The sequence below is a fragment of the Doryrhamphus excisus genome, linkage group LG3 (genome assembly GCF_037039965.1).
Source record: "Doryrhamphus excisus strain RoL-2023G ecotype Guam linkage group LG3, RoL_Dexc_Guam_v1.1, whole genome shotgun sequence".
NCBI lineage: Eukaryota > Metazoa > Chordata > Actinopteri > Syngnathiformes > Syngnathidae > Doryrhamphus > Doryrhamphus excisus.
In genome coordinates this window covers 2,422,553-2,444,833 of record NC_136359.1, presented here as the reverse complement: position 1 = coordinate 2,444,833, position 22,281 = coordinate 2,422,553, and the positions used below count along the sequence as shown (strand labels likewise).

Sequence of the window (22,281 nt, the reverse complement as noted above, 5' to 3'; positions counted from 1 at the left end):
TTGCCCATCATCCACAAAAACCCATCAACAAATGCCCATTGTCTTCTGTGTCCCGATTGGCTGCACACCATTAGACAGTTATGTAAAGGCTTAGCACTATCATGCTAATGTTAGATTAGCATTTTTATCCATTTTCATGGTTGGACACATGCTACATGTTTACATGCTAATTTATCACATTGGCATTGCTAGCATGCAAACATTAGCATATTAGCATTTTTAACTATTTTCTTGGGTATTTAAGATACCGTAGTTCCATTATCAGAGAATTTCTGACCACAAACTGAGCAACTAAAAGGTTTTTCTCCTGTCTGCATTCTCATGTGCGATAGCAAACTTGTATTTTGAGAGAATCTTTGACCACAAACTGAGCAACTGAACGGTTTTTCTCCAATGTGCACTCTCACTCTCACTGATATCAGAGTCAACTTTTGGGAGAATCTTTGACCACAAACAGAGCAAGCAAAAGGTTTTTCTTCTGTGTGCATTCTCATGTGTATTATCACATTATCAAGTCGAGTGAATCACCACTTGAGCAAGTGAAAGGTTTTCCCCCGAGTGTTTGTTCTCATGTGCAATACCAGAGTACACTTCTGTGAGAATGTTTGACCACAAACAGAACAAGCAAAAGGTTTTTCTCCTGTGTGTGATCTCATTTGTAACGTTAGATTACTCTTATGAAGGAATCTTTGTCCACAAACAGAACAAGCAAAAGGTTTTTCCTGTGTGTTTCAGCATGTGATGAGTTAAGCCATAAGAAAAGTAAAGCAATAAAGGGTTTTACTCCACTGTGCCTTCGCATTTGTGATATCATACTCACATTTTGAGAGAATCTGCCCACAAATTGAGCAACTAAAAGGTTTTTCTCCTGTGTGAGTCAAATGAGAAGAAAAGCTTTTAATACAAACCTAGCAAGTGAAACGTTTGTTCCTCGTCTTCTCTTTAGAGGAGTGTTTGTTGTCAGTGTGAGTCCTCAGATCATCTTCCGGTCTCAAAGGTTCTTGGGTGTCCCCCCTGTCTTCATCATCAGGAGACTGTGACGTTATGTCATCGCTATCTGATAGCGGAGCTAAGAGGTTGTCTGCTTGTGATCCTCCACAGTGGTCTCCATCAGCTTCTGTTGTCATGTGTTGTGGTGAGATGCTGCTCGGAGGCTCCGCCCCTCTGTTCTCCTCACTTGGACTGTGATGAAGCTGTGAGGACTCTGGTGGTTTGTCTTCATGGTCTTCGGTCTTCATGCAGACAACAGTCAGTGGCAACTTTTGAGTGATCCAGAGCTCAGCCATGTTTCGCTCAGTCGTCCATCTTGGTCACCACCATATTGATTGTTATCATGAGACTCCAGTAAGAAAGGTTGCTATTGGCTGCCGTAGCAGGAAAAACATAACCCGGAAGAGAGACCAAAAAAAGGGAGTAAAAACACTTTAAATACATTTAGAATGATCGTAATTATTGTTAATTAATTTAAAATTTGCCATAATTTCATCACAACAAAATAACTCAATAACATGTTAACAATTGGGAACTTTTTAAAATGAGCACAATTGAACAGGGAATAAGAGATTATACTGTATTTATTTTGTTAACATGACGCCAAAAGAAGCAACATGCTGGAACATGTAAACCCTCAGTGACTCTGCAAGTGACTTTTTAAAGAGGACTTCCATGAAAATGTGTCACCACAAATTGAGCAGCTAAAAGGTTTCTCTCCTGTGTGAGTCCTCATGTGCGATACCATATTACTTTTCTCAGAGAATCTTTTCTCGCAAACGGAGCAACTAAAGGGTTTATCTCCGGTGTGTGTTCTCATGTGCCTCATAAAATACGGCTTTCGAGAGAATCTTTCGCCGCAAACTGAGCAACAAAAAGGTTTCTCTCCGGTGTGAGTCGTCATGTGCGTCTTCAACGTCGAGCGCTGAGCAAACTTATCCCCACAAACCGAGCAAAGGAAAGGTTTCTCTCCCGTGTGCGTGGTCATGTGTCTCTTCAAAGTGGACCCCAGAGCAAACTTATCGCCACAAACTGAGCAAGTGAAGGATTTTTCCCCCGTGTGCGTCGTCATGTGTCTCTTCAAAGTGGACCTGAGGGCAAATTTATCCCCGCAAACTGAGCAACTGAAAGGTTTTTCTCCTGTGTGAGTTCTCATGTGTCGAGAAAAGTCACTTTTAACAGAAAAGCTTTTAGCACAAACGGAGCAGGTCACACATTTTTTATCCATCTTCTTCTCAGAGCATTCAGAGTCTTTGTTGTCGGTGTGAGTCCTCATATCATCTTCACCGTCCGTATCGCTGCTCAAAGGTTCTTGGATGTCGTACCCGTCTTCATCCTTTGGAGAGTGTGACGTTACGTCGTCGCTATCTGATAGCGGAGCTAAGAGGTTGTGTGCTTGTGATCCTCCACAGTGGTCTCCATCAGCTTCTGTTGTCATGTGTTGTGGCTCCGCCCCTCTGTTCTCCTCACTTGGACTGTGATGAAGCTGTGAGGACTCAGGTGGTTTGTCTTCATGGTCTTCAATCTTCACAGTGACGACAGTGAGATCAGCCTCCTCCGACCTGAGAAGACAGTCTCCGTCCTCAGTGATCCGGAGTTCCTCGTCTTCTTCTTTAAAGTACGAGGGCCGTGGAGCCTGTGGCTGAGGGGGGCGTTTTTTCCGGACGTCTGAAGCATAAAACCAACGTGATGACTCAGGCGGTTTATCATGGTCTTGAGTCTTCTCGGACAAAAGAGTCAGAGGCAACTTGGTGAGATCAGCCTCCTCCTCCCCTTGAAGATGTTCTCCCTTCTGAGTTGTCCATAGTTCCTCCTCTTCCTCTTTAACGTGGGGAGGCTGCTTTGGAGTGGAGATACCGCCTCGTTGCTGACGTTCTTCCTGACAACCAATCAGATGCTGAATGTCTGCAGGACACAAGCAACACAAACACATTAAGAATTGTAGTCAAAGGAACTGGTGTTGTCGTGCTAATTGCTTCTCATTTCTAATAATATAATATTTGTTCATTTTCATCAAATAATATTTCGACTTTATTCCGATATGATAACTTCCCCCCCACAACCTTTGTTTCTCATAATATTACAACTATAAGAAAGAAAATACACGTTCTATGACACTACAATGACATCATTTGTACTCATAATATTACATTATTGTAATAAAAAAATGTAAACTTTTTATTTTCTTTAAACATTTTGACTTTATTTTTGTAAAATTATAGCTGTTTTCCCCCATTTTTGCTGTTTCTATTTCTTCTTGTCAATTTCATTCTCGTAATTATGACATAATATTCCAACTTTTTCTTGAACATATCAACATTATGTTTTATATCATAACATTAACATTGTTTTATATCATAACATCATAACATTTATGTTTTATAGCAACTGAGCATTATGTTTCCTTTTTGTAAAATTGCGACTTTTTCTCGTCAGATTTCAACTTTCTTTTCTTCATACTTTGACTTTACTGCTCCAAAGTTATAATTGGTAATACTTTTGAGAACTTCAGGGCGGAAAGAACTTCCGCCACAAGACCCCCGACCGAGTCGTCTTCCTATTGGTTGACTGGGAAAATCAACATGGCTGCCATCGGTTTTGTTGGCAGGTCGCAAAAGCGACGAGAAAGATGCTTATGTGTTATACAAGTTAGTCTTAGTCCTAGGCTTTGGTTAAACATTTCCAATTCCAACTGAAGACACGACGACTTATTTTGCTAGTTTGGTCACGTGACATGTTTACTAAACAAAACAAATGTTTTGTTCTGACGCTAGCTAAAAACTGACATTTTGGGAACATTTAGATAACCTTCAAGGGAATGAAGGTAGTAGACATGAAATGATGGTGAACATACTTTTGGTTTGTAGAGCAATTTGGTTCTTGCAAACAGCTTCCAGTTGTCGTCGATGTCGCTCCTTCTCCTCTCTCGTTCGACAAAGTTCCTCCTCGTAGGACGCTATCGTTCTTTCAAACAGCGCGAATATTTCATCAGCCGCCGCCATTAGTCGCTCCTTCACCAACTCTTTCAACATTTTCAACGTTTTTCACTGGGTTACACTTCGGCGCCTTCGCCCTTTGTCTCGCAGCGTTGCTAACTTCCGCCTTTTTCTTCTTCGACGGAGGTTTTGCGCGAGATAACCACAAGTGATGTTACACTACTGCTATCTTGCGGTGATATTGGTAAATAGATTAAATAGCAGACAAAACAAAGGAGGAGGAACAATATGACTAAGTGAATAAATGTATTTTATCTACATAGTGTATACAGGTGCTGCTCGATAAATTAGAATATGACCAAAAAGTTGATTTATTTCGATGATTGTATTTAAAAAGTGATATTATTTATTTTAATTTTGATAATTATAATTGAAAAGTCATGAAAATCCTAAATTCAGTATCTAAGAAAATTGGCAAATGGCTTGATAAAAAAAATATATATATATATATTTTTTTAATATTATTATTATTAATGTTATTAATAATAATAATATGTATTAATAATATTATTTGTTTATTTAATTATTGTATATAATTATTATTAATAATAATAATTCGATGCAGTAATAATAATAATAAATAAAATAACATTTCACCTTTATGCAACTAAAATGATGCTATTTTTCATCATAATATTACAAAGTTATTCTTGTAATTGGAACTTTTTCCTCTTAATATTTTGACTTTTGATTTTATAACCTTTTCTGCAGCCTAATATTCTAACAATGACAACTCATTTCTCATAATATTATGACTTTTAAAAAGTCTGCCACTAAAATGAGGTTATTTTTCCTGATAATATTATGATGTTATTCTCGTAAAATTACAATTTTTCCTGTTATTTTGACTTTATTCTCGTAACATAACTTTTTCCACATCCAAATGTTCCTAAAATGACAACTTTATTCATTGTTTTGTTTGTCATAACAACCTGCAAAAGACCAATTTTTTGTTTCATATTTCAGCTTTATGCTACTAAAATGATGTCATTTTTCCCTGTTAACATTAAGTTATTCTCAGAAAATTTGATCTTTTTTTCTAATTAGATTACAATTTCTTTTGTGTTAATATTTTCTGGTAAAATTACTGCAGATTTTCCCTTTTTTTTTCTATTGCTGACATTCTGAGCGCTTCGGACACCCCTGCACGAAAGTGGTCTTCAGTATAAATTGACTTGATGTGACACGCAGTGAAATAATTATTACCGTAAAACCGTTCAATTCAGTGACAAACCAAAACAAAATAGCATATGGAGATCTAACGTTGTACAATTGAAATATTGCCAGTCATAAACAAAACACAAAGAGTTGGATTATTGCAGAATTGTCAGTTTCTAGTGTGACCCCCACGCCGCCTGCGAGGAATGGGGGGTCCATCAGTGACTCTGCGTGTGCCTGTTCAACGAGGATTTAAAAGAAAAACCCTCACCACAAACCGAGCAACTAAAAGGTTTTTCTCCCGTGTGTGTCCTCATGTGCGACAACATATTAGTTCTGTCGGAAAATTTCTTATCACAGACTGAGCAGCTGAAGGGTTTTTCTCCCGTGTGCGTCTGCATGTGGACATTCAGCGAGACCTTGTGTGCAAATTTCCCACCGCAAACCGAGCAAGCGAAAGGCTTTTCTCCCGTGTGCGTTCTCATGTGCGCATTCAAGTTACACCTGGAAGTCGATGTATGGCCGCAAACGGAGCAACGGAATGGCTTTTCTCCCGTGTGTGTTCTCATGTGACTGTTTAAAGTGGACGTCTGAGAAAATGCATCGCCGCAAACTGAGCAACGGAAAGGTTTTTCCCCGGTGTGCGTTCTCATGTGTGAGACCATATTAACCTTCTGAGTGAACCTTGCCCCGCATACTGAGCAAATAAAAGGTTTTTCTCCTGTGTGCGTCTGCATGTGTGATACCATGAGCATCTTCCGTGAAAATCTTTTGCCACAAACCGAGCAACCGAAAGGTTTTTCTCCAGTGTGTGTTCTCACGTGTGATACCAAAACTTGCTTGTCAGCAAACTTTTTATCACAAATTGGACAACTTAAAGGTTTCTCCTCGACATGCGTTCTCATGTGCCGGTTCAAATTGCACCTCTGAGCGAATGTATCACCGCAAACTGAGCATGAGTAAGGTCTTTCTCCTGTGTGTGTTCTCATGTGAGACACCATATTTACCTTTTGAGTGAATCGCGCCCCACAAACTGAGCACCTAAAGGGTTTTTCTCCGGTGTGCGTTCTCATGTGTGATAGCATGTGTGCCTTTTGAGAGAATCCTTCACCACAAACTGAGCACCGAAAGGGTTTTTCTCCAGTGTGTGTTCTCCTATGTCGAGTCAAGTCCCCCTTTTGAGTAAATCTTTTAGCACAAACAGAGCAGGTCAAATATTCTTTCTTTGTCTTCTTTTCGGAGTGTTTGTTGTCAGTGGGAGTCCTCGCATCACCTCCACAGTCCGTACCGCCGCTCAGAGGTTTTCGGGTATCATCCATGTCTTCAGCCTTGGGAGCGTCGGCTAGTGGAGCTAAGAGGTTGTCTGCTTCACGGTCTTCGGCCTTCACAGAGACAACAATCAGATCAGTCTCCTCCAGCCCGAGAAGATGCTCTCCCTCCTGAGTGATCCAGAGGTCCTCTTGTTCCTCTTTAACATGGGGGGGCCGTGGACCCTCCATCTCCAAAGTGGAGCCCCTCCCCTGCGGCTGAGGGCTGCGTTCTTCTTGATGACCAATCAGCAGCTGGCTATCTGCAACACAATGTAATACAAAACAATGTGCATTGTTAATAAGCTGAACATAGCACTCTCAAAACTATTATTAACTATTAAAGCATCCGTAAGGTCTTTCTAGGCTGAATTAACATATTAAATAGTCTGGAGGTCATCCTAAACATCGCTTTCCACCGTCCATTGTTGTTACGCTTTTCTTTTGATCACAGCTGCAAAAAAACAAAACAAAACACGATACCCCAGTGCCTAAATTCTAAAAATAACTAATGGCAAAACAGGAAGGTGGCGTCTGAGTGGATCTTTGCCAACAATCACGTCTTCACTCGGGGTAAAAGCCACATTAAATGTTCATGTATCCCTTTCAAACATCATTTCGAAGTTAAACTATGTAAACAAGCTTTGCGTTAACATTATTTGCTTACTAGAACAGTAAACAATCAATGCTTGTAATGTAAGTACCAACATACACAGCAATAGTGTACATTGGCCGCCATCTTGGATTATATATTTAAGGTATTTAAAAACTACGACACGTTCATGTCGTCTCTCGGTCTGCTTCATATGTTAGCCATATAAAACATGCTAAATGGCAAAAGTCAAACAGTAAACAAACCTTCAACGTGTGACACAATTCGAGTCTTGCTAACAGCTTCCAGTTGTTGTCGATGTCGCTCCTTTTCTTCTCTCGTTCGAGAAAGTTCCTCCTCGTAGGACGCTATCGTTCTTTCAAACATCGCTAATATTTCATCTGCAGCCGCCATTAGTCGCTCCTTCACCAACTCTTTCAACATTTTCAATGTTTTCTTATACTATAATAAACCCAGTCAAGCAGACGCTTTGCCGTCTGGCTAACTTCCGCCTTTTCTTCTTCGATGTATTTTACGGCAGTTAGAGTGCCTGAGTTAAGCCTCCGTGACTTTAAGACGCTGCCACCTAGTGGCGGCATTGAAGCCTGCACAAGATGAGCGCTGAGGTAGAAAGAAACGCTGTGAAGAGGTTTTGCTGATCGATAATAGCAAAAATTGAAAAATCATCAGTAATTTTATTAATAAAAAGGAATAAATATTTTAAAAATATATTACTTTAAGGATATTGTAGTAATTCTATGTGGAAAAATAAAATCATTTTAGAAGCATAAAAATTAAATACCAAAAAAGTGTTTTTTTTTAAGGCCATAATATTAGAGAATCAACAAATAAAGTTGTGATTTTTGGAAAATCAGTTTATGGGGGAAAAAAAAAGTTGTGACGAGAAAATTATGTTCAATATCATGGCAATAAAGTCATAATATTTTAACTAATTAAAGATATGAAAAACAGCAGCCATAAAAAACATCTGTAATTTTACCAGAATAAAGTAAAAAATATTAAGAGAAAGATGTCATAGAATACCAGAAAAAAATCATAATTTTATGAGAATAAACTTGCAATATTATGAGAGAAATAATGTGATTTTAGTGGCATAGAGATATTATTATTATTATTATTAGGAAATATTGAAGAAAATAGGTTATTTTTTCCACAATACAATAATTAGCAGTAAATCAATCATTAATAAACCCACTTAATCCTTTATATTCAAACACATCATAAACAACAGAACAGGATGATTTCTGCTAGTGACGTCAAGACTTCCACCGGTTATCAACCAAATGGCTCGGAACGGTGTACTCCAGCGAGCAAAACAGCCCCATGGCCAGCACTCCTGATTCTGAAGGCCCTGGGCGGATTAGACTGACCTGGCAACACAGGTAAACTGAAAACTGATATAGGAAAAAAAATAACATACACATACTGGCAGCAGTGCATCAAAAAAACATGCTACAAATTAATGATACAGTTTCACAGACCAAATATGAGAAATTAAGTTGTAAACGTCCGTCAGTGTTTCAGTTTAGGCCAGCAGAGAAGGATTTGCAGGCCATGATTGCACTAAATCAGGCAAAACAAACCAAATCATCAATGACTCTGCAGATGACCACTCAAAGAAGACTTACAAGAAAATGTTTCACCACAAGTCGAACAACGAAAAGGTTTTTCTCTTGTGTGTGTCCTCATATGCGACACCATATTTACCTTTTTAGTAAAGCTTTTACCACACTCGGTACAACTGAAAGGTTTTTCCCCTGTGTGTGTTCTCATGTGTGACAACACGTGTGCCTTTTGAGTGAAGCTTTTGTTACAGTCTGGGCAACTAAAAGGTTTTTCCCCAGTGTGTATTCTCATGTGTGTCAGCATTGTCACCTTGTGAGAGAATTTGGTATCACACAAGGAGCAACTAAAAGGTTTTTCTCCAGTGTGCGTTCTCCTGTGTGTGTTTAAAGACGACAACTGGGAAAATGCGGCGCCACAAATCGGGCAACTGAAAGGTTTTTCTCCGGTGTGCGTTCTCATATGTGATACCATATTGACCTTTTTCGCAAAGGTTTTCCCGCAGTTTGAACAACTGAAAGGTTTTTCTCCTGTGTGTGTTCGCATGTGTGTATTTAAAGACGACAGCTGAGAAAATGCAACGCCACAAACTGAGCAATTAAATGGTTTCTCTCCTGTGTGGGTTCTCATGTGTTTTACCAAAATCTGCTTGTCATGGAACCTTTTGTAACACATTGAACAACTAAAGGGTCTTTCCCCGGTGTGGGTTCTCATGTGCGAGAGCATTGTCCGCTTGTCAGATAGTCCTTTACCACAAATTGAGCAACAATATGGTTTTTCTCCTGTGTGCCTTATCATGTGTTTCGTCAAATCGCTCTTATATATGAAACTCTTACTGCAAAATGAGCAGATAAAACATTTTTTACCCGTTTTCTTCTCAGAGCATTCAGAGCGTTTGGTGTCGGTGCGAGTCCTCATATCATCTTCACAGTCTGTATCGCTGCTCAAAGGTTCTTGGGTGCTGTCCTGGTCTTCAGCTTCAGTAGAGTGTGACGTTGTGTCGTCGCTATCTGATAGCGGAGCTAAGAGGTTGTCTGCTTGGGATCCTCCACAGTGGTCTCCATCAGCTTCTGTTGTCATGTGTTGTGGCTCCGCCCCTCTGTTCTCCTCACTTGGAAGCTGTGAGGACTTTGGTGGTTTGTCTTCATGGTCTTCGGTCTTCATAAAAATACGAGTCAGTGGCAACTTGGTGAGATCAGCCTCCTCCAACCTATGATGACGTCCATGCTGAGTGATCCTGAGTTCCTCCTCCTCCTCTTTCACGTGGGGGGGTTGTGGATCCTCCGGCTTCAGCGTGGAGATCCCACCTGCCGGCTGACGGGAATATTCTTCTCCACGACCAATCAGCTGCTGGATTGCTGCAGGACAGGAAGAAATTATTATGGAATATGATGATTGCTTTAACAAGACAGGACAAAACAGGTCATGTGAATATTTATTTTAACTCCTATTCTTGCCCTATTACATAAAATTTGTCAAAGATCTTTTTTGTAAAAACAAAAAAATAAAAAATTAAAAAATCAATAATAATAATAATATAATAATAATATTTTAGGAGGCTTGTATAAATTGTTTAAATAAAATTATTATATAAAAGTTGAGATTTTTTGCTTAAAAAAAATCAACAAAAAATCAATAATAATAATAATAATATTCACCCTCCCAACTACAAAAACATCCAATTTATAAATCCTACTTCCCAGATATTCCCTTATACATTTATGAATGTCTATATGAAATATCGTATTCGAGGTTATCTGGCTGTTCTCCTCACTTGGACTGTGATGAAGCTGTGAGGACTCACGTGGTTTATCTTCATGGTCTTCAGTCTTCACAGAGAAACCAGTCAGTGGCGACCTGGTGAGATGATCCTCCCCGGACTGGAGACCACACACGTGTGAGGTTTGTCCCTCCTCCTGCTTCAAAGTGGAGATCCGCCCCTGCAATCGACCAATCGGCTGATGGACGTCTGCATGACAGAAAGCATTTTAAGCATTAAAAAATTAATCCAGCGGAATGAGGAAGTGGCGAAAATATGAATATTAATTAATTATGGTGTATTTGGCAAAACAGTTGTTTCAGTCAAAGTGAAATATTGATAAGCACAACATCCCAAACTATTTGGTTACATCACCTCAAACAAAACAAGATACATTTCACAAAAGCGACCATACATTTTGTATGCATCACAGCCGCCATCTTGGATTTTGTATTTACAATATTTGGGTTTGATTGGTCCATCTGTGGCAGCTTGGTCCACTTTTCTCCTCTTATCATTTCTTCATAACACTTCCTTGAATGCCCCAACTGTATAAATGCCAAGTTATTAATATTGTTTATGGAATACTTGGGCACTTATACAACTTGAGCATTTAAATGAACAAAACACGAGTTGACGTCGCTGTTATTAAATATAGAAATAGTGAAATTATTAAATACAATATGTAAACATACTTTGAGTATGTTGCACGGTGTAAGTCGTGCAAAACTCCGGTTGTTGTTGTCGCTGGTCCTCCTCTCTCGTTCGAGAAAGTTCCTCCTCGACCGACGCCATCGTTCTTTCAAACAGCCCAGAAATATCGTCAATAGTCGTAGATTATATCTTCTTTATCCAATATTTCAAGCGTTTGGATGTTTTTTCCATGAGATTACTTTGTCGCATTCGCCATTTGCCTCGTGTCGTCTGGCAGTTGCGTTCACTGCCGCATTCACCTCTTCTTTGGTTTCTAGTAAGGGTTGGCAAACCAGCTATTAGGTGTATTACCGCCCCCTGCCGGACTCAGTGTTGAACGGTCGATTTTTACAGAAAAATATATATTTTTCAAAATATATATTTATATTTTATAATATTTTTCAAATAATATATTTTATGTAATCTATTCTATGTAATATATATATAACATAAACACAAAACACATTTTATAGACAATAATTCTAGATTTATGTGCACAAAATGATGGGAAAATAATTATAAGTGACATTTAACATCACTTTTACCCACAATAAACATAAATTAACAGAATAACAAACCAAAAAACACATTATTCTGCTGCAACCACAATTTGTAAAATTTGTAAAAGTGGTCCGTTATAAAGTATCCTGGAATGAAGTACATCAGTCGAAAGAAGAAAACACCCCAGGCTGCTCATCATGATTGACAGATGACATCCTATGCGTTCTCATGTGTCTGTACAAAGAAGAACTCAGAGCAAACGTATCGCCACACACCGAGCAGCTAACAGGTTTATCTTCCGTGTGCGTCCTCATATGCGAGACCAGTTTTTCTTTTTTGGTGAACATTTTCCCGCAATCTGAACAACTAAAATAAGTTCCTCGCGACTGCGTCCTCACGTGTCTCTGCATTGATGTCTGACTGGAGAATTGCTGACCACAACATGAGCAACTAAAAGGCCCATCGACCGAGTGCGTTCTCATGTGCACCTGCAGGTTTGCCTTATGACTGAAGCTTTTATTGCAACATGAGCAACTAAAAGGTTTTTCTCCTGTGTGGGTTCTCATATGTATTTTTAAAATTGACATCCAAGAGAATGCGTTGCCACAAACCGTGCAACTGTAAGGTCTCTCTCCTGTGTGCGTTCTCATATGACGTACCATGTTATCTTTGATAGTGAAGCTTTTATCGCAGTATGAGCAACTAAAAGGTTTTTCTCCGGTATGTGTTCTCATGTGTCGACTCAAAAGACACTTAAAGGAAAAGGATTTAGCACAAAATGAGCACGTAAAACATTTTTTACCCGTCTTCTTTTTGGAGCATTCGGAGTGTTTGTTGTCGGTGCGAGTCCTCATATCACCTTCACAGTCTGTATCGCTGCTCAAAGGTTCTTGGGTGTCCATGTCGTCATCCTCAGGAGAGTGTGACGTTATGTCATCACTATCTGATAGCGGAGCTAAAAGGTTGTCTGCTTTTGATCCTCCACGGTGGTCTCCATCAGCTTCTGTTTTCAAGAGTTGTGAGCTGCTACTTGAAGGCTCCGCCCCTCTTTTCTCCTCACTTGGACTGTGATGAAGCTGTGAGGACTCACGCTGTTTGTCTTCATGGTCTTCTGTCTTTACAGAGATCCCGGTCAGCTGCAATGTGGTGAGATCAGCCTCTTCCAGCCCGAGAAGACACTCTCGCTCCTGAGTGATCCAGAGTTCATCTTCTTCTTCTTTAATTTGAGGCTGTAGCTCTTCCTGCTTCAAAGTGGAGCTCCTCCCCTGTGGCTGTGGGGGACGTTCTGAAGGACACAACAAACTTAAGGACTCAGGTGGTTTGTCTTCATGGTCTTCAGTCTTCACAGAGACACCAGTCAGTGGCAACTTGATGGGATCAGCCTCCTCCAGCGCCAGAAGACACGCTCCCTCCTGAGTGATCCAGAGTTTCTCCTCTTCCTCTTTCATGTTGGTGGGCTACGGCTCCTCTGTTGTTGGATGTCTGCAGGACAAATAGGAATTATTGTGGGATATGATCAGTTAGATAGTAGAAGAGGTAGCTAAAGTCTGGGCTTTATTAATACTCATATAATTATCATTTATCCCAATTATTTTCATTAGGTAGAATGTTTTTTTGGCTGCACTGCTTCCAATTGTGCATGTTTGATTTTCATTTGGGGGTGGGGAGTCCGATCAGGATCAAGTTTAAAAATAAAAGGTCAAAACTCGTCCATGTTGTCTGACTCTCCATATTAAACACATACATTATGTTTAAAGGACAAAATACGACATCATGGTAACATACCTTGAGCGTGTAGCACAATGTAAGTGCTACAAAACTCCACTTGTTGTCGGTCATTCTTCTCTCCATTTCTCCTCCTCGCCCAACAACATCGTTCTTTCAAACAGCATATATAATATAATATTAGAATATAATATTTCGGCAGCAGTTGCAATATGGCTCGTAATTATTTATCAACTATTTCAAGCGTTTCAATGTAATGTTTCCATTACATTGCTTTTTTGCCGTCGCCATTTTGTCAACCCGGAAGTGCAATTGGCATTGCGCATGCGTCTGGCAACGGCACTTCCTTTATGGCAGATTTTCACGACACAACTTTTGCGACGTCACGTGTACACAATACACGTATTTGCATTGAGGGCAACACTCAAATACAGAGATAAAAGAAACAAATAAATATAAAACGATTAGAAAATACACATAAAGTACAGAGCAAACTAAAATAAACGCATTGGAGCAAAAACATCTTTATATTTGAAAGGTCTTCTGGTTGTATCTCGTAGTGACCACCAGGTGGCAATGTTGACGTGAGTAACTTGGACATGTCATAAAAATGAACTTCAAAAACAGAAGTGACCATTCAGTTGTTCATAAATTAATCTAAATCCAATTCATCCGTTCCACACACCAAAAAAATGTTAACACAAAAGACATTTTATAGACAGTAATTTTAGTGTTACATGCATAAAATAATTACAAATGACAAATGAATGTACAACTGAGCATTGAACATGACTTTTACATGTCTATTTTTGTTTAAATATTTATTTTTTTCCTTTATATGTGTGTTTATTTATCTTTATTTCCTAGAATATGTTGACTTTCACAACCTGTCTGTTTTGGTATTTTATAAGTGTGCACCACTGTGGAGGACTACACCCACAACTGCGTCATGGCGATTCCATTCCATTCTAATGTGAAAAAATTCAGGTCCGTTATAATGTATCCTGGAATGGTGGACATCAGTCGAAAGAGGAAAACACCTCAGGCTGCTCATCATGATTGACAGACGACATCCTGTGCGTTCTCATGTGTCTGTACAAAGAGGAGCTCAGAGCAAATGTATCACCACACACGGAGCAGCGAACAGGTTTATCTTCCGTGTGCGTCCTCATGTGCGATACCAGACTTTCTTTTATCGTGAACATTTTGCGGCAGGTCGAACAACTAAAATAGGTTCCTCGCGAGTGTGTCCTCATGTGTCTCGCCATTGATAACCGACATGGGAATTTTTTGTCGCAAGACGAGCAACTAAAAGGTCCGTTTACCGAGTGTGCTCTCATGTGTACCCGTAAACTTGCTTTATAGGAGAAGCTTTTATTGCAATAGGTGCAGATAAACGGTTTTTCTCCCGTGTGGGTTCTCTTATGTAATTTTAAATAAGACACAGAAGAAAATGAATTGCCACAAACTGTGCAACTGTAAGGTTTTTCTCCTGTGTGTATTCTCATATGACATAACATGTTATCTTTAATAGAGAAGCTTTTATTGCAGTAAGAGCAACTAAAAGGTTTTTCTCCTGTGTGCGTTCTCATGTGTGTCTTTAAATAACCCAACTGGGAAAATGCGTTGCCACAAACTGAGCAACTAAAAGGTTTTTCTCCTGTGTGTGTTCTCATGTGTTGCGTCATGTAGGACTTTATAAAGGTTTTAGCGCAAACTGAGCAGGTAAGACGTGTTCTACCTGACTTCTTTTCAGAGCTTTCAGAGTGTTTGTCTGTCGGAGTCCTCGTGTCACCTTCACCGTCGCTTTTACTGCTCAGATGTTCCTTGGTGTCGTTGGTGTCGTCACTGTCTGACAGCGGAGCTAAGAGGTTGTCTGCTTGGGATCCTCCACAGTGGTCTCCATCAGCTTCTGTTTTCATGAGTTGTGAGCTGCTGCTTGGAGGCTCCGCCCCTCTGTTGTCCTCACTTGGACTGTGATGAAGCTGTGAGGACCCGGGTGAGTTATCTTCAGTCTTCACAGAAACACCAGTCAGTGGCAACTTGGTGAGCTCAGCTTCCTCCAGTCCGAGAAGGTGCTCTCCCTCCCGAGTGATCCAGAGTTCCTCGTCTTCCTCTTTAATGTGAGGGGGCTTTGGATTTTCCTGCTTTAAAATGGCGCTCTCCTCGTGCGGCCGACGGGGATGCTCTTCTTGATCTGAAGGACACAACAAATGTAAGGCCTCGGGTGGTTTGTCTTCATGGCCTTCAGTCTTCACAGAGACACCAGTCAGTTGCAACTTGGTGATATCAGCCTCCTCCGAGCCGAGAAGACGCTCCCGTTCCTGAGTGATCCAGAGTTTCTCCTCTTCCTCCTTTATGTTGGGGAGCTGTGGCTCCTCCTCTTCCTTTTTAATGTGTGAGGGATGCTGATCCTCCTGCTTCAAAGTGGAGATCCCCCCCTGCGGCTGACGGGGATGTTGTCCATCGACGATCAGCTGTTGGATGTCTGCCGAACAAGAAGGAATTATTGTGGAATATGATCATTGCTTGAACAAGTTTGAAATAGCTCCGGTTCAAGTCAACTGGAGTTTAACCTCTTGGTGAATGTCTAAAGCAATGTATAGGTCTCTTTTTGTACAAACAATTTTTATCACTTCTTGGTAACTGGAAAAGAGGTTCCAGGAATTTTTTTTTTGTTACCTAATTTTTTGTTGCCCAAAAGTTACTGAATAGATTTAAACTTAACTTGGTTAGCACAGGCTACACAGCTCGGAGACCCGAGTTCGATTCCGAGTTTGCATGTTCTCCCTGTGCATACGTGGGTTTTCTCCGGGTACTCCGGTTTCCTCCCACATTCCAAAAACATGCTAGGTTAATTAGCGACTCCAAATTGTCCATAGGTATGAATGTGAGTGTGAATGGTTGTTTGTCTATATGTGCCCTGTGATTGACTGGCCACCAGTCCAGGGTGTAAGACAGCTGGGATAGGCTCCAGCACCCCCGCGACCCTCGTGAGGATAAGCGGTCGAAAATGAATGAAGGAATGAATGGTTCTGGAAATCGTACTGGCAACCAAAAATCTATTGGAGGTCATCTGGCTGTTCTCACTTGGTTTGTCTTCATGGTCTTCGGTCTTCAAGGAGACACCAGTCAGTGGCAACCTTCGAGGACCCTCATGAGTGATGCAGAGTTCCTCCTCTTCCTCTTTAATGTGGGGGGGTTGCGGATCCTCCTGGTTCAAAGTGGAGCTCCATCCCAGCGTCTGAGGAGGATGATGGACATCTGCAAGACAGAAGGCACGTTTACTGGCGATTAAAATAAAATCAAAATATAATATAATAAGATTAGTATCCATCCATCTGTGCAAGACGAATATTGTCATTCCTCCTCCGAATCGTTATTCTATTTACCAAGCGGTTGTTTTTCTTCATTTCTGGATCCATTTTTGAGTTTAACTCCGCTACCTTTGCTAAGCTAACAATCATGGCGGCTCTCCCTCAGCGTAGTCGGCTAACTTCTCGTCTGTCTTTTTCGGGGTTTGGGATAGCCTCTAAAAAGACGATGTTGGAAACTTTAACTCACTCACCGTTACATGCAGTTTGGCGTTTTTTCTCCATTGAAGCTGATCCCCTTCCTCCTTCTCTTTGACTGGACGTCGCCATCTTAGCATAGCAGTGGTTCATCTTCTATCACGTCTTCAATCTTCACTGCAGGATAGCACTAAAATGCCACACACTCAGCTTCGATTTCGCGGTATTTTACAAAAGACGATTTTAAAAAAAGATATTCGTTGCTCTCTTTGTTGTTAATCCGTATAATGGTTCTAAATCGAACACACAACTTCCTGTCGGAAAGCAACAGCCGCCCAGGCGTACACTTTCTTCTTCTGTTGTTTATTCATTCTTCATTTACGGCAGGTCGCAACCAACGTTTAGGTGCATACCGCCACCTACTGCATCGGAGTATGTATTCTTAGGGTGAGTGCTTGGGTGACTGACTAAAAAATAAAAAATAAAAAATAAAAAATAAAAAATAAAAAATAAAAAATTAAAAATTAAAAATTAAAAATTAAAAATTAAAAATTAAAAATTAAAAATTAAAAATTAAAAATTAAAAATTAAAAATTAAAAATTAGAAATTAGAAATTAAAAATATACATACATAATACATAAAGCATCAAAATCATTTTTACTACTGATATAACGTATAAATAATCCTGATCGTTAACATATAGCCCCAACCCACTAACATTTATTATATAAAAAATAACTCATCGTGTGTGTAACACTCATTCAATCAAATTTAGAGAGTTAAGATCATTTTTAAAAATGACATGTTTGGTATCTTTGATTAGAAAACTCAAGTTGATTGAGGTGCAAGGTGAGTTTCTTTTTGGTGAACAATGAGGTGTTATACTTTAAGAATCACTGAAACTTAAGCCCCAATGTTTTGTATCATCTATTTAATTGTCTTTGTCAACAACGACCTGAAGTTGACATCAGATTGTGTTTTATACACAACAGACACAAAGACACAATTTGTTCGTATACCACTAGGGGTGCGCGTACCCCCGATTGGGAATCACTGGTCACACACAGCTAGTGCCCCACCTCTCCACACCGGTCTATACAAAGAGAGACTCACAAATGTATGAACAGAGACTGAGCAGCTAATAGGTTTTTTTTTCGCCAGGTATTCTTTTCATGTGTGATACCGTATTTGTGTTGTGTGTTCTCATGTGTCTATACAAAGAGGAACTCAGAACAAATGTGTCGCCACAAACTGAGCAGCTACAAGGTTTGTCTTCTGTGTGCGTCCTCATATGTGATACCAGATTTATTTTTTTAGTGAAGATTTTACCACAGTCTGAACAACTAAGACGGGTTTCTCGTGAGTGTTTTCGCATATGCGACCTCATATTTGCCTTTCGAGTGAATCTTTTATCACAGTCTGGGCAATTAAATGGTTTTTCTCCAGTGTGCGTCCTCATGTGTGCCAGCATTGTTATCTTGTGAGAGAATTCCATATCGCAAACTGAGCAACTGAAAGGTTTTTCTCCTGTGTGTGTTCTCATATGTGATACCATATTGACCTTTTTTGCAAAGCTTTTACCACACTTGGAACAACTAAAAGGTTTTTCTCCTGTGTGTGTTTTCATGTGCGATGGTAAATTTGACTTCTGAGAGAATCCTTGACCACAAATTGAGCAACTAAAAGGTTTTTCTCCTGTGTGCGTTCTCCTGTGTCTATTTAAAGACGATGCACAAGAGAATGCGTCGCCGCAAACGGCGCAACGGAAAGGTCTTTCTCCTGTGTGCTTCCTCATGTGTGATAGCATACGTGACTTCACTGAGAATCCTTGACCACACACCGAGCAACTAAAAGTGGTTTCTCCCGTGTGTGTCCTCATGTGTGATACCAAAGACGACTTGTGAGCGAATCTTTGACCACAAACTGAGCAACTAAAAGGTTTTTCTCGAGTGTGCGTCTGCACGTGTCGAGCTAAATAGCTCTTATAAAAAAAGCTTTTAGCACAAACTGAGCAGGTGAAACGCTTTTTACCTGTCTTCTTTTTAGAATGTTTGTTGTCGGTGTGAGTCCTCATATCACCTTCACTGTCTGTATCGCTGCTCAAAAGTTCTCGTGTGTTGTCCCAGTCTTCATCCTCAGAAGAGTATGATGTTGTGTCGTCACTATCTGATAGCGGAGCTAAGAGGTTGTGTGCTTGTGATCCTCCACAGTGGTCTCCATCAGCTTCTGTTGTCATGTGTTGTGCCTCCACCCTTCTGTTCTCCTCACTTGGACTGTGACAAAGCTGTGAGGAAGGTGTTTTGTCTTCAAGGTCTTCAGTCTTCACAAAGACACCAGTCAGTGGCAACATGGTGTGCTCAGTCTCGTCCTTCCCGAGAAGACACTCTCCCTCCTGAGGGATCCGGAGTTCCTCCTCTTCCTCTTTCATGTTGAGCGGCTGTGTTGCTTCCTCTTCCGTTTCAACATGGACGGGCTGTGGATGCTCATGCTTCAAAGTGGAGATCCCTCTCTGCGGCTGACGGGGATGTTCTTCTTCATGACCAATCAGCTGTAGGATGTCTGCAGGACGAATAGGAATTATTGTTTGTATTAACAAACTGGCAACAGACATGGAAAAACAGTTTACAGCCCGTTGCAACCTCTTGGTTAAATAGTCTAAATAGGGTAGCGTTGGGCATGAAGTCTCGAGCATTGATGGGAAGAAGGTCAGGATGCTCCGATTAGGGTCTTATGTTGCTGATGTTGAAATTGGCCGATACAGATACCGATCACATAGATTAAGTTCTACAGGCTATATGCTCGTTTTACCAGAACATGTTGGTATTCGAAAACGCATTTCTCAAGGACTCACCGGGTTTGTCTTCCTGGTCTTCAGTCTTCACAGAGACACCAGTCAGTTGCAACTTGCTGAGATCAGCCTCCTCCTTCCTTAGAATACACTCTTCCTCGTGAGTGATCCAGAGTTCCTCCTCTTCCTCTTTAATGTGGGGGGGCTGTGGAGCCACCTGCTTGGAAGCGTAGTTCCCCCACAGCCGCTGAGGATGACGCTGCTCATCTTGACGACCAATCATCAGCTGGACGTCTGCAAGACACATAGGATTTTTCATGCTAATAAATGACAACATAATATTTTATGTGTAATATAAATACAAGGTAATGGCACTGATAAAACAAATTAAACAAATTAAAACAATAAAAGCAATTAAAATATATATATGTGGTGACAATCGGAGTACTGAACAAATGAACGCCATGACGTCAAAGTAAACATGGGAACACGTGACATAACCAGGAAGTGTTAGGAAAGGCTAGCTCGTTACATGAGGTACATGAGTCAAAACTCGTCAATGTTATCTCGTTTACAGTTTATATTAACCACATAAAGCGTGTTAAAGGACTAAATACCACATGTAAACATACCTTGAGTATGTGGCGCAGTGAAAGTCATGCAAACCTCGGGTTGTTGTCGCACGTTCTGCTCTCCTGTTCGAGAAAGTTCCTTCTCGCCCGACGTCATCGTTCTTTCAAATAGCTCAAAAATTTCATCGGCGGTCGCAATTTGTCTGTTTTTATCAACCATTTCAATGTTTTTTCCATTAGATTACTTTGTCGCCATCGCCATTTGCTTCGTGTAGTCTGTCTGCAGCGTTAACTTCCGTCTTTCGTTCTTCTTCTTTGGTTTGTGACCAGCTACTTGGCGCATTACCGCCACCTATTGGACTGGATTATTTAAAAAATCGAAATAGTGTCTAAAAATGCCAATCTAAGGTATTTCTGTTTATCTGAACATTCTGTAAAAATGACAATTTAGCAAGAGATTAACTTAAAATATAAATAAAAGAATTTTAGTGAATTGTCTGCAAAAACGAGATGTGGCTAATGCAGATATGCTAACCTTTTATGGAACCAAGGCTTGGTGAGGACTAACTATTTACGTTCAATGAACCATTGCCAACACAACAGGACTTCATCAGACTTTAATGTAATATTTGGAATACTGCGAGGCTTCCAAGGTGAGTAGTATTGATGACCAATCAGCTGCCGAACGTCTGCTTGTCACTTATAGTGTTGGGGTATTTTAATGAAGGAAATGACGAATCTGCGGACATGAACAAAAAGAGCAGTTGACCAAGCTGGCACAGCTGCAGCCAGTTGGAGAACAAAAATACAACACTCTCTGTCTTAGCGTGAGTTTAAAAGTTTAATCTGACTCCTCATATTAAACACGGAAAATATGTTGAATGATTATATGCAACATGGAAACACACCTCGAATATGTAAACCCCTGGCTGCTGCTGTCGCTTGTTCTCCTCTCTTGTCGTTCCACCTTGCCAGACGCAATCGTAACCGGAAGTGCTTCTTTGACTCGGCAAACTTGTGTTGACGTCATTGTTGAAACTATTCTCAAATGAAGTGGGCGTGCGCAGTTTTGCCTTATTGTCCCCACAGAAATAGAAAGACGTAGAAAGCGCACACCCGGACACAACTTGGCAGCGCAGCGTGCGCAGTGTATATGCATATATAGGTAGTTTAAACCATCAGTAAAAACGTCGAAAGTCGCAAACAAACAAGCTAGTGCTACACAAGATGGCGGACTCGTGGCGACAAAAACATGAGTTCTACGTAATGTAGTTTTGTGATTATCCCCGGGGTCGCAATGCATTATGGGGATTATTGTGTCTTTAAACGGAAAGAAATGCCTTAATGTGTTGCCTAAAAGCTAATTTTATGTAGTGGATCCTTTTAGATATACATGCTCCATCCACATAATGTATGTATTTGTTGGTGTAAACTGTGAGACCATCAGTTAACATGGTGTGTGTGGGAAAGACGTCTGTGCGTGAGGCCGTAGCAACTCATACTTACCTGGCAGGGGTGACACCATGATCAAGAAGGTGGTTCGCTCAGGGTGAGGCTCCGTCATTGCACTCCGACGGAGCTGATATCTCTGCGAATTCCCCAAATGTGGGAATCTCGACTGCACAATTTGTGGTAGTGGGGGGTCAGCGTTCGCGCTACCCCTGATCAAATGTTAACAACAAATCATTCCGATAAGATCAATTACAATTCTTATTGGCCAAGGAACAGTTGAATCAATGTGTTCTGCGTCCTGATTGGATGTAGACGACTACCAATCAATCTCCTTCGTCAGTTGCTAGCTAACTGCTTGCGAGCCACTAATAAACAACAGAAGCATTAGCAGCTAACCGCAACTGGTTCAATGTGTACTGCGTCCTGATTGGATATAGACCCTTGTCAATCAACCTCCTTCGTCTGTTACTAGCAAACTAGCTAACTGTTTGCGAACCACTAATAAACAATACAAGCATTAGCAGCTAACCGGCTAAATATATATTATGATGGGGTTTTACAGGAGAACGTGAGGAAAATAAAAACACTTTATCTTGGTCAACGAGCTATATATATTTCGAGGATAAAAGAGGGAATAGTGCATAACATTTA

The 22,281-nt window shown here is 40.5% G+C and overlaps 3 protein-coding genes and 1 non-coding gene across 5 annotated transcripts; 1 reads left to right on the top strand and 3 right to left on the bottom strand.

The window, feature by feature from the left end:
- Positions 1 to 568: 568 nt before the first annotated feature.
- Positions 569 to 14,155, bottom strand: LOC131127794 (uncharacterized). The gene is made up of 11 exons (XM_078789248.1): positions 13,366 to 14,155; positions 12,383 to 13,062; positions 10,402 to 10,596; positions 8,663 to 9,985; positions 7,550 to 7,698; positions 7,310 to 7,505; positions 5,371 to 6,714; positions 3,845 to 4,033; positions 1,631 to 2,895; positions 664 to 722; positions 569 to 593 (listed from the first exon to the last, which is right to left on the bottom strand). The coding sequence occupies exons 2-11, from the start codon at positions 13,026 to 13,028 to the stop codon at positions 569 to 571; spliced, it is 5,391 nt and encodes a 1,796-aa protein (XP_078645374.1). The 5' UTR covers positions 13,029 to 13,062; positions 13,366 to 14,155.
- A 165-nt stretch (positions 14,156 to 14,320) lies between these two features.
- On the bottom strand, positions 14,321 to 17,163 carry LOC144898247 (uncharacterized). Its single transcript, XM_078789444.1, has 3 exons — positions 16,874 to 17,163; positions 16,396 to 16,569; positions 14,321 to 15,793 (listed from the first exon to the last, which is right to left on the bottom strand). Exons 1-3 carry the CDS (start codon positions 16,968 to 16,970, stop codon positions 14,325 to 14,327), a joined length of 1,740 nt encoding a protein of 579 aa, XP_078645570.1. The 5' UTR covers positions 16,971 to 17,163; the 3' UTR covers positions 14,321 to 14,324.
- A 519-nt stretch (positions 17,164 to 17,682) lies between these two features.
- Positions 17,683 to 21,848, bottom strand: LOC144898246 (uncharacterized). 2 transcript variants are annotated; one of them, XM_078789443.1, is made up of 3 exons: positions 21,685 to 21,848; positions 19,670 to 19,900; positions 17,683 to 19,377 (listed from the first exon to the last, which is right to left on the bottom strand). In XM_078789443.1, the coding sequence occupies exons 1-3, from the start codon at positions 21,740 to 21,742 to the stop codon at positions 17,957 to 17,959; spliced, it is 1,710 nt and encodes a 569-aa protein (XP_078645569.1). In that variant the 5' UTR covers positions 21,743 to 21,848; the 3' UTR covers positions 17,683 to 17,956. The 2 variants fall into 2 exon arrangements, with proteins under 2 accessions (XP_078645569.1, XP_078645568.1); XM_078789442.1 differs by lacking the exon at positions 21,685 to 21,848 and adding an exon at positions 20,239 to 20,486.
- On the top strand, positions 21,677 to 21,842 carry LOC131128849 (U1 spliceosomal RNA). The gene has a single exon (XR_009129732.2). It is a non-coding gene; the product is annotated as a U1 spliceosomal RNA (small nuclear RNA).
- Positions 21,849 to 22,281: the final 433 nt, after the last annotated feature.

What these genes read in the sequence shown, in the direction of transcription:
- LOC131127794 (XM_078789248.1), bottom strand. Translation starts at nt 13,028, where the DNA reads ATGAAAGAGGAAGAGGAGAAACTCTGGATCACTCAGGAGGGAGCGTGT. An exon ending in ACAGCTTCATCACAGTCCAA is followed by an intron (nt 9,986 to 10,401) that starts GTGAGGAGAACA and finishes CCTGTCCTGCAG; the next exon opens with CAATCCAGCAGCTGATTGGT. An exon ending in GTTGAACAGGCACACGCAGA is followed by an intron (nt 4,034 to 5,370) that starts GTCACTGATGGA and finishes TAACCCAGTGAA; the next exon opens with AAACGTTGAAAATGTTGAAA.
- LOC144898247 (XM_078789444.1), bottom strand. Translation starts at nt 16,970, where the DNA reads ATGAACCACTGCTATGCTAAGATGGCGACGTCCAGTCAAAGAGAAGGA. An exon ending in ACGCCAAACTGCATGTAACG is followed by an intron (nt 16,570 to 16,873) that starts GTGAGTGAGTTA and finishes TCTGTCTTGCAG; the next exon opens with ATGTCCATCATCCTCCTCAG. An exon ending in AGACCATGAAGACAAACCAA is followed by an intron (nt 15,794 to 16,395) that starts GTGAGAACAGCC and finishes CTTGTTCGGCAG; the next exon opens with ACATCCAACAGCTGATCGTC.
- LOC144898246 (XM_078789442.1), bottom strand. Translation starts at nt 20,398, where the DNA reads ATGGTTGATAAAAACAGACAAATTGCGACCGCCGATGAAATTTTTGAG. An exon ending in CACTGCGCCACATACTCAAG is followed by an intron (nt 19,901 to 20,238) that starts GTATGTTTACAT and finishes TGTGTCTTGCAG; the next exon opens with ACGTCCAGCTGATGATTGGT. An exon ending in AGACCAGGAAGACAAACCCG is followed by an intron (nt 19,378 to 19,669) that starts GTGAGTCCTTGA and finishes TTCGTCCTGCAG; the next exon opens with ACATCCTACAGCTGATTGGT.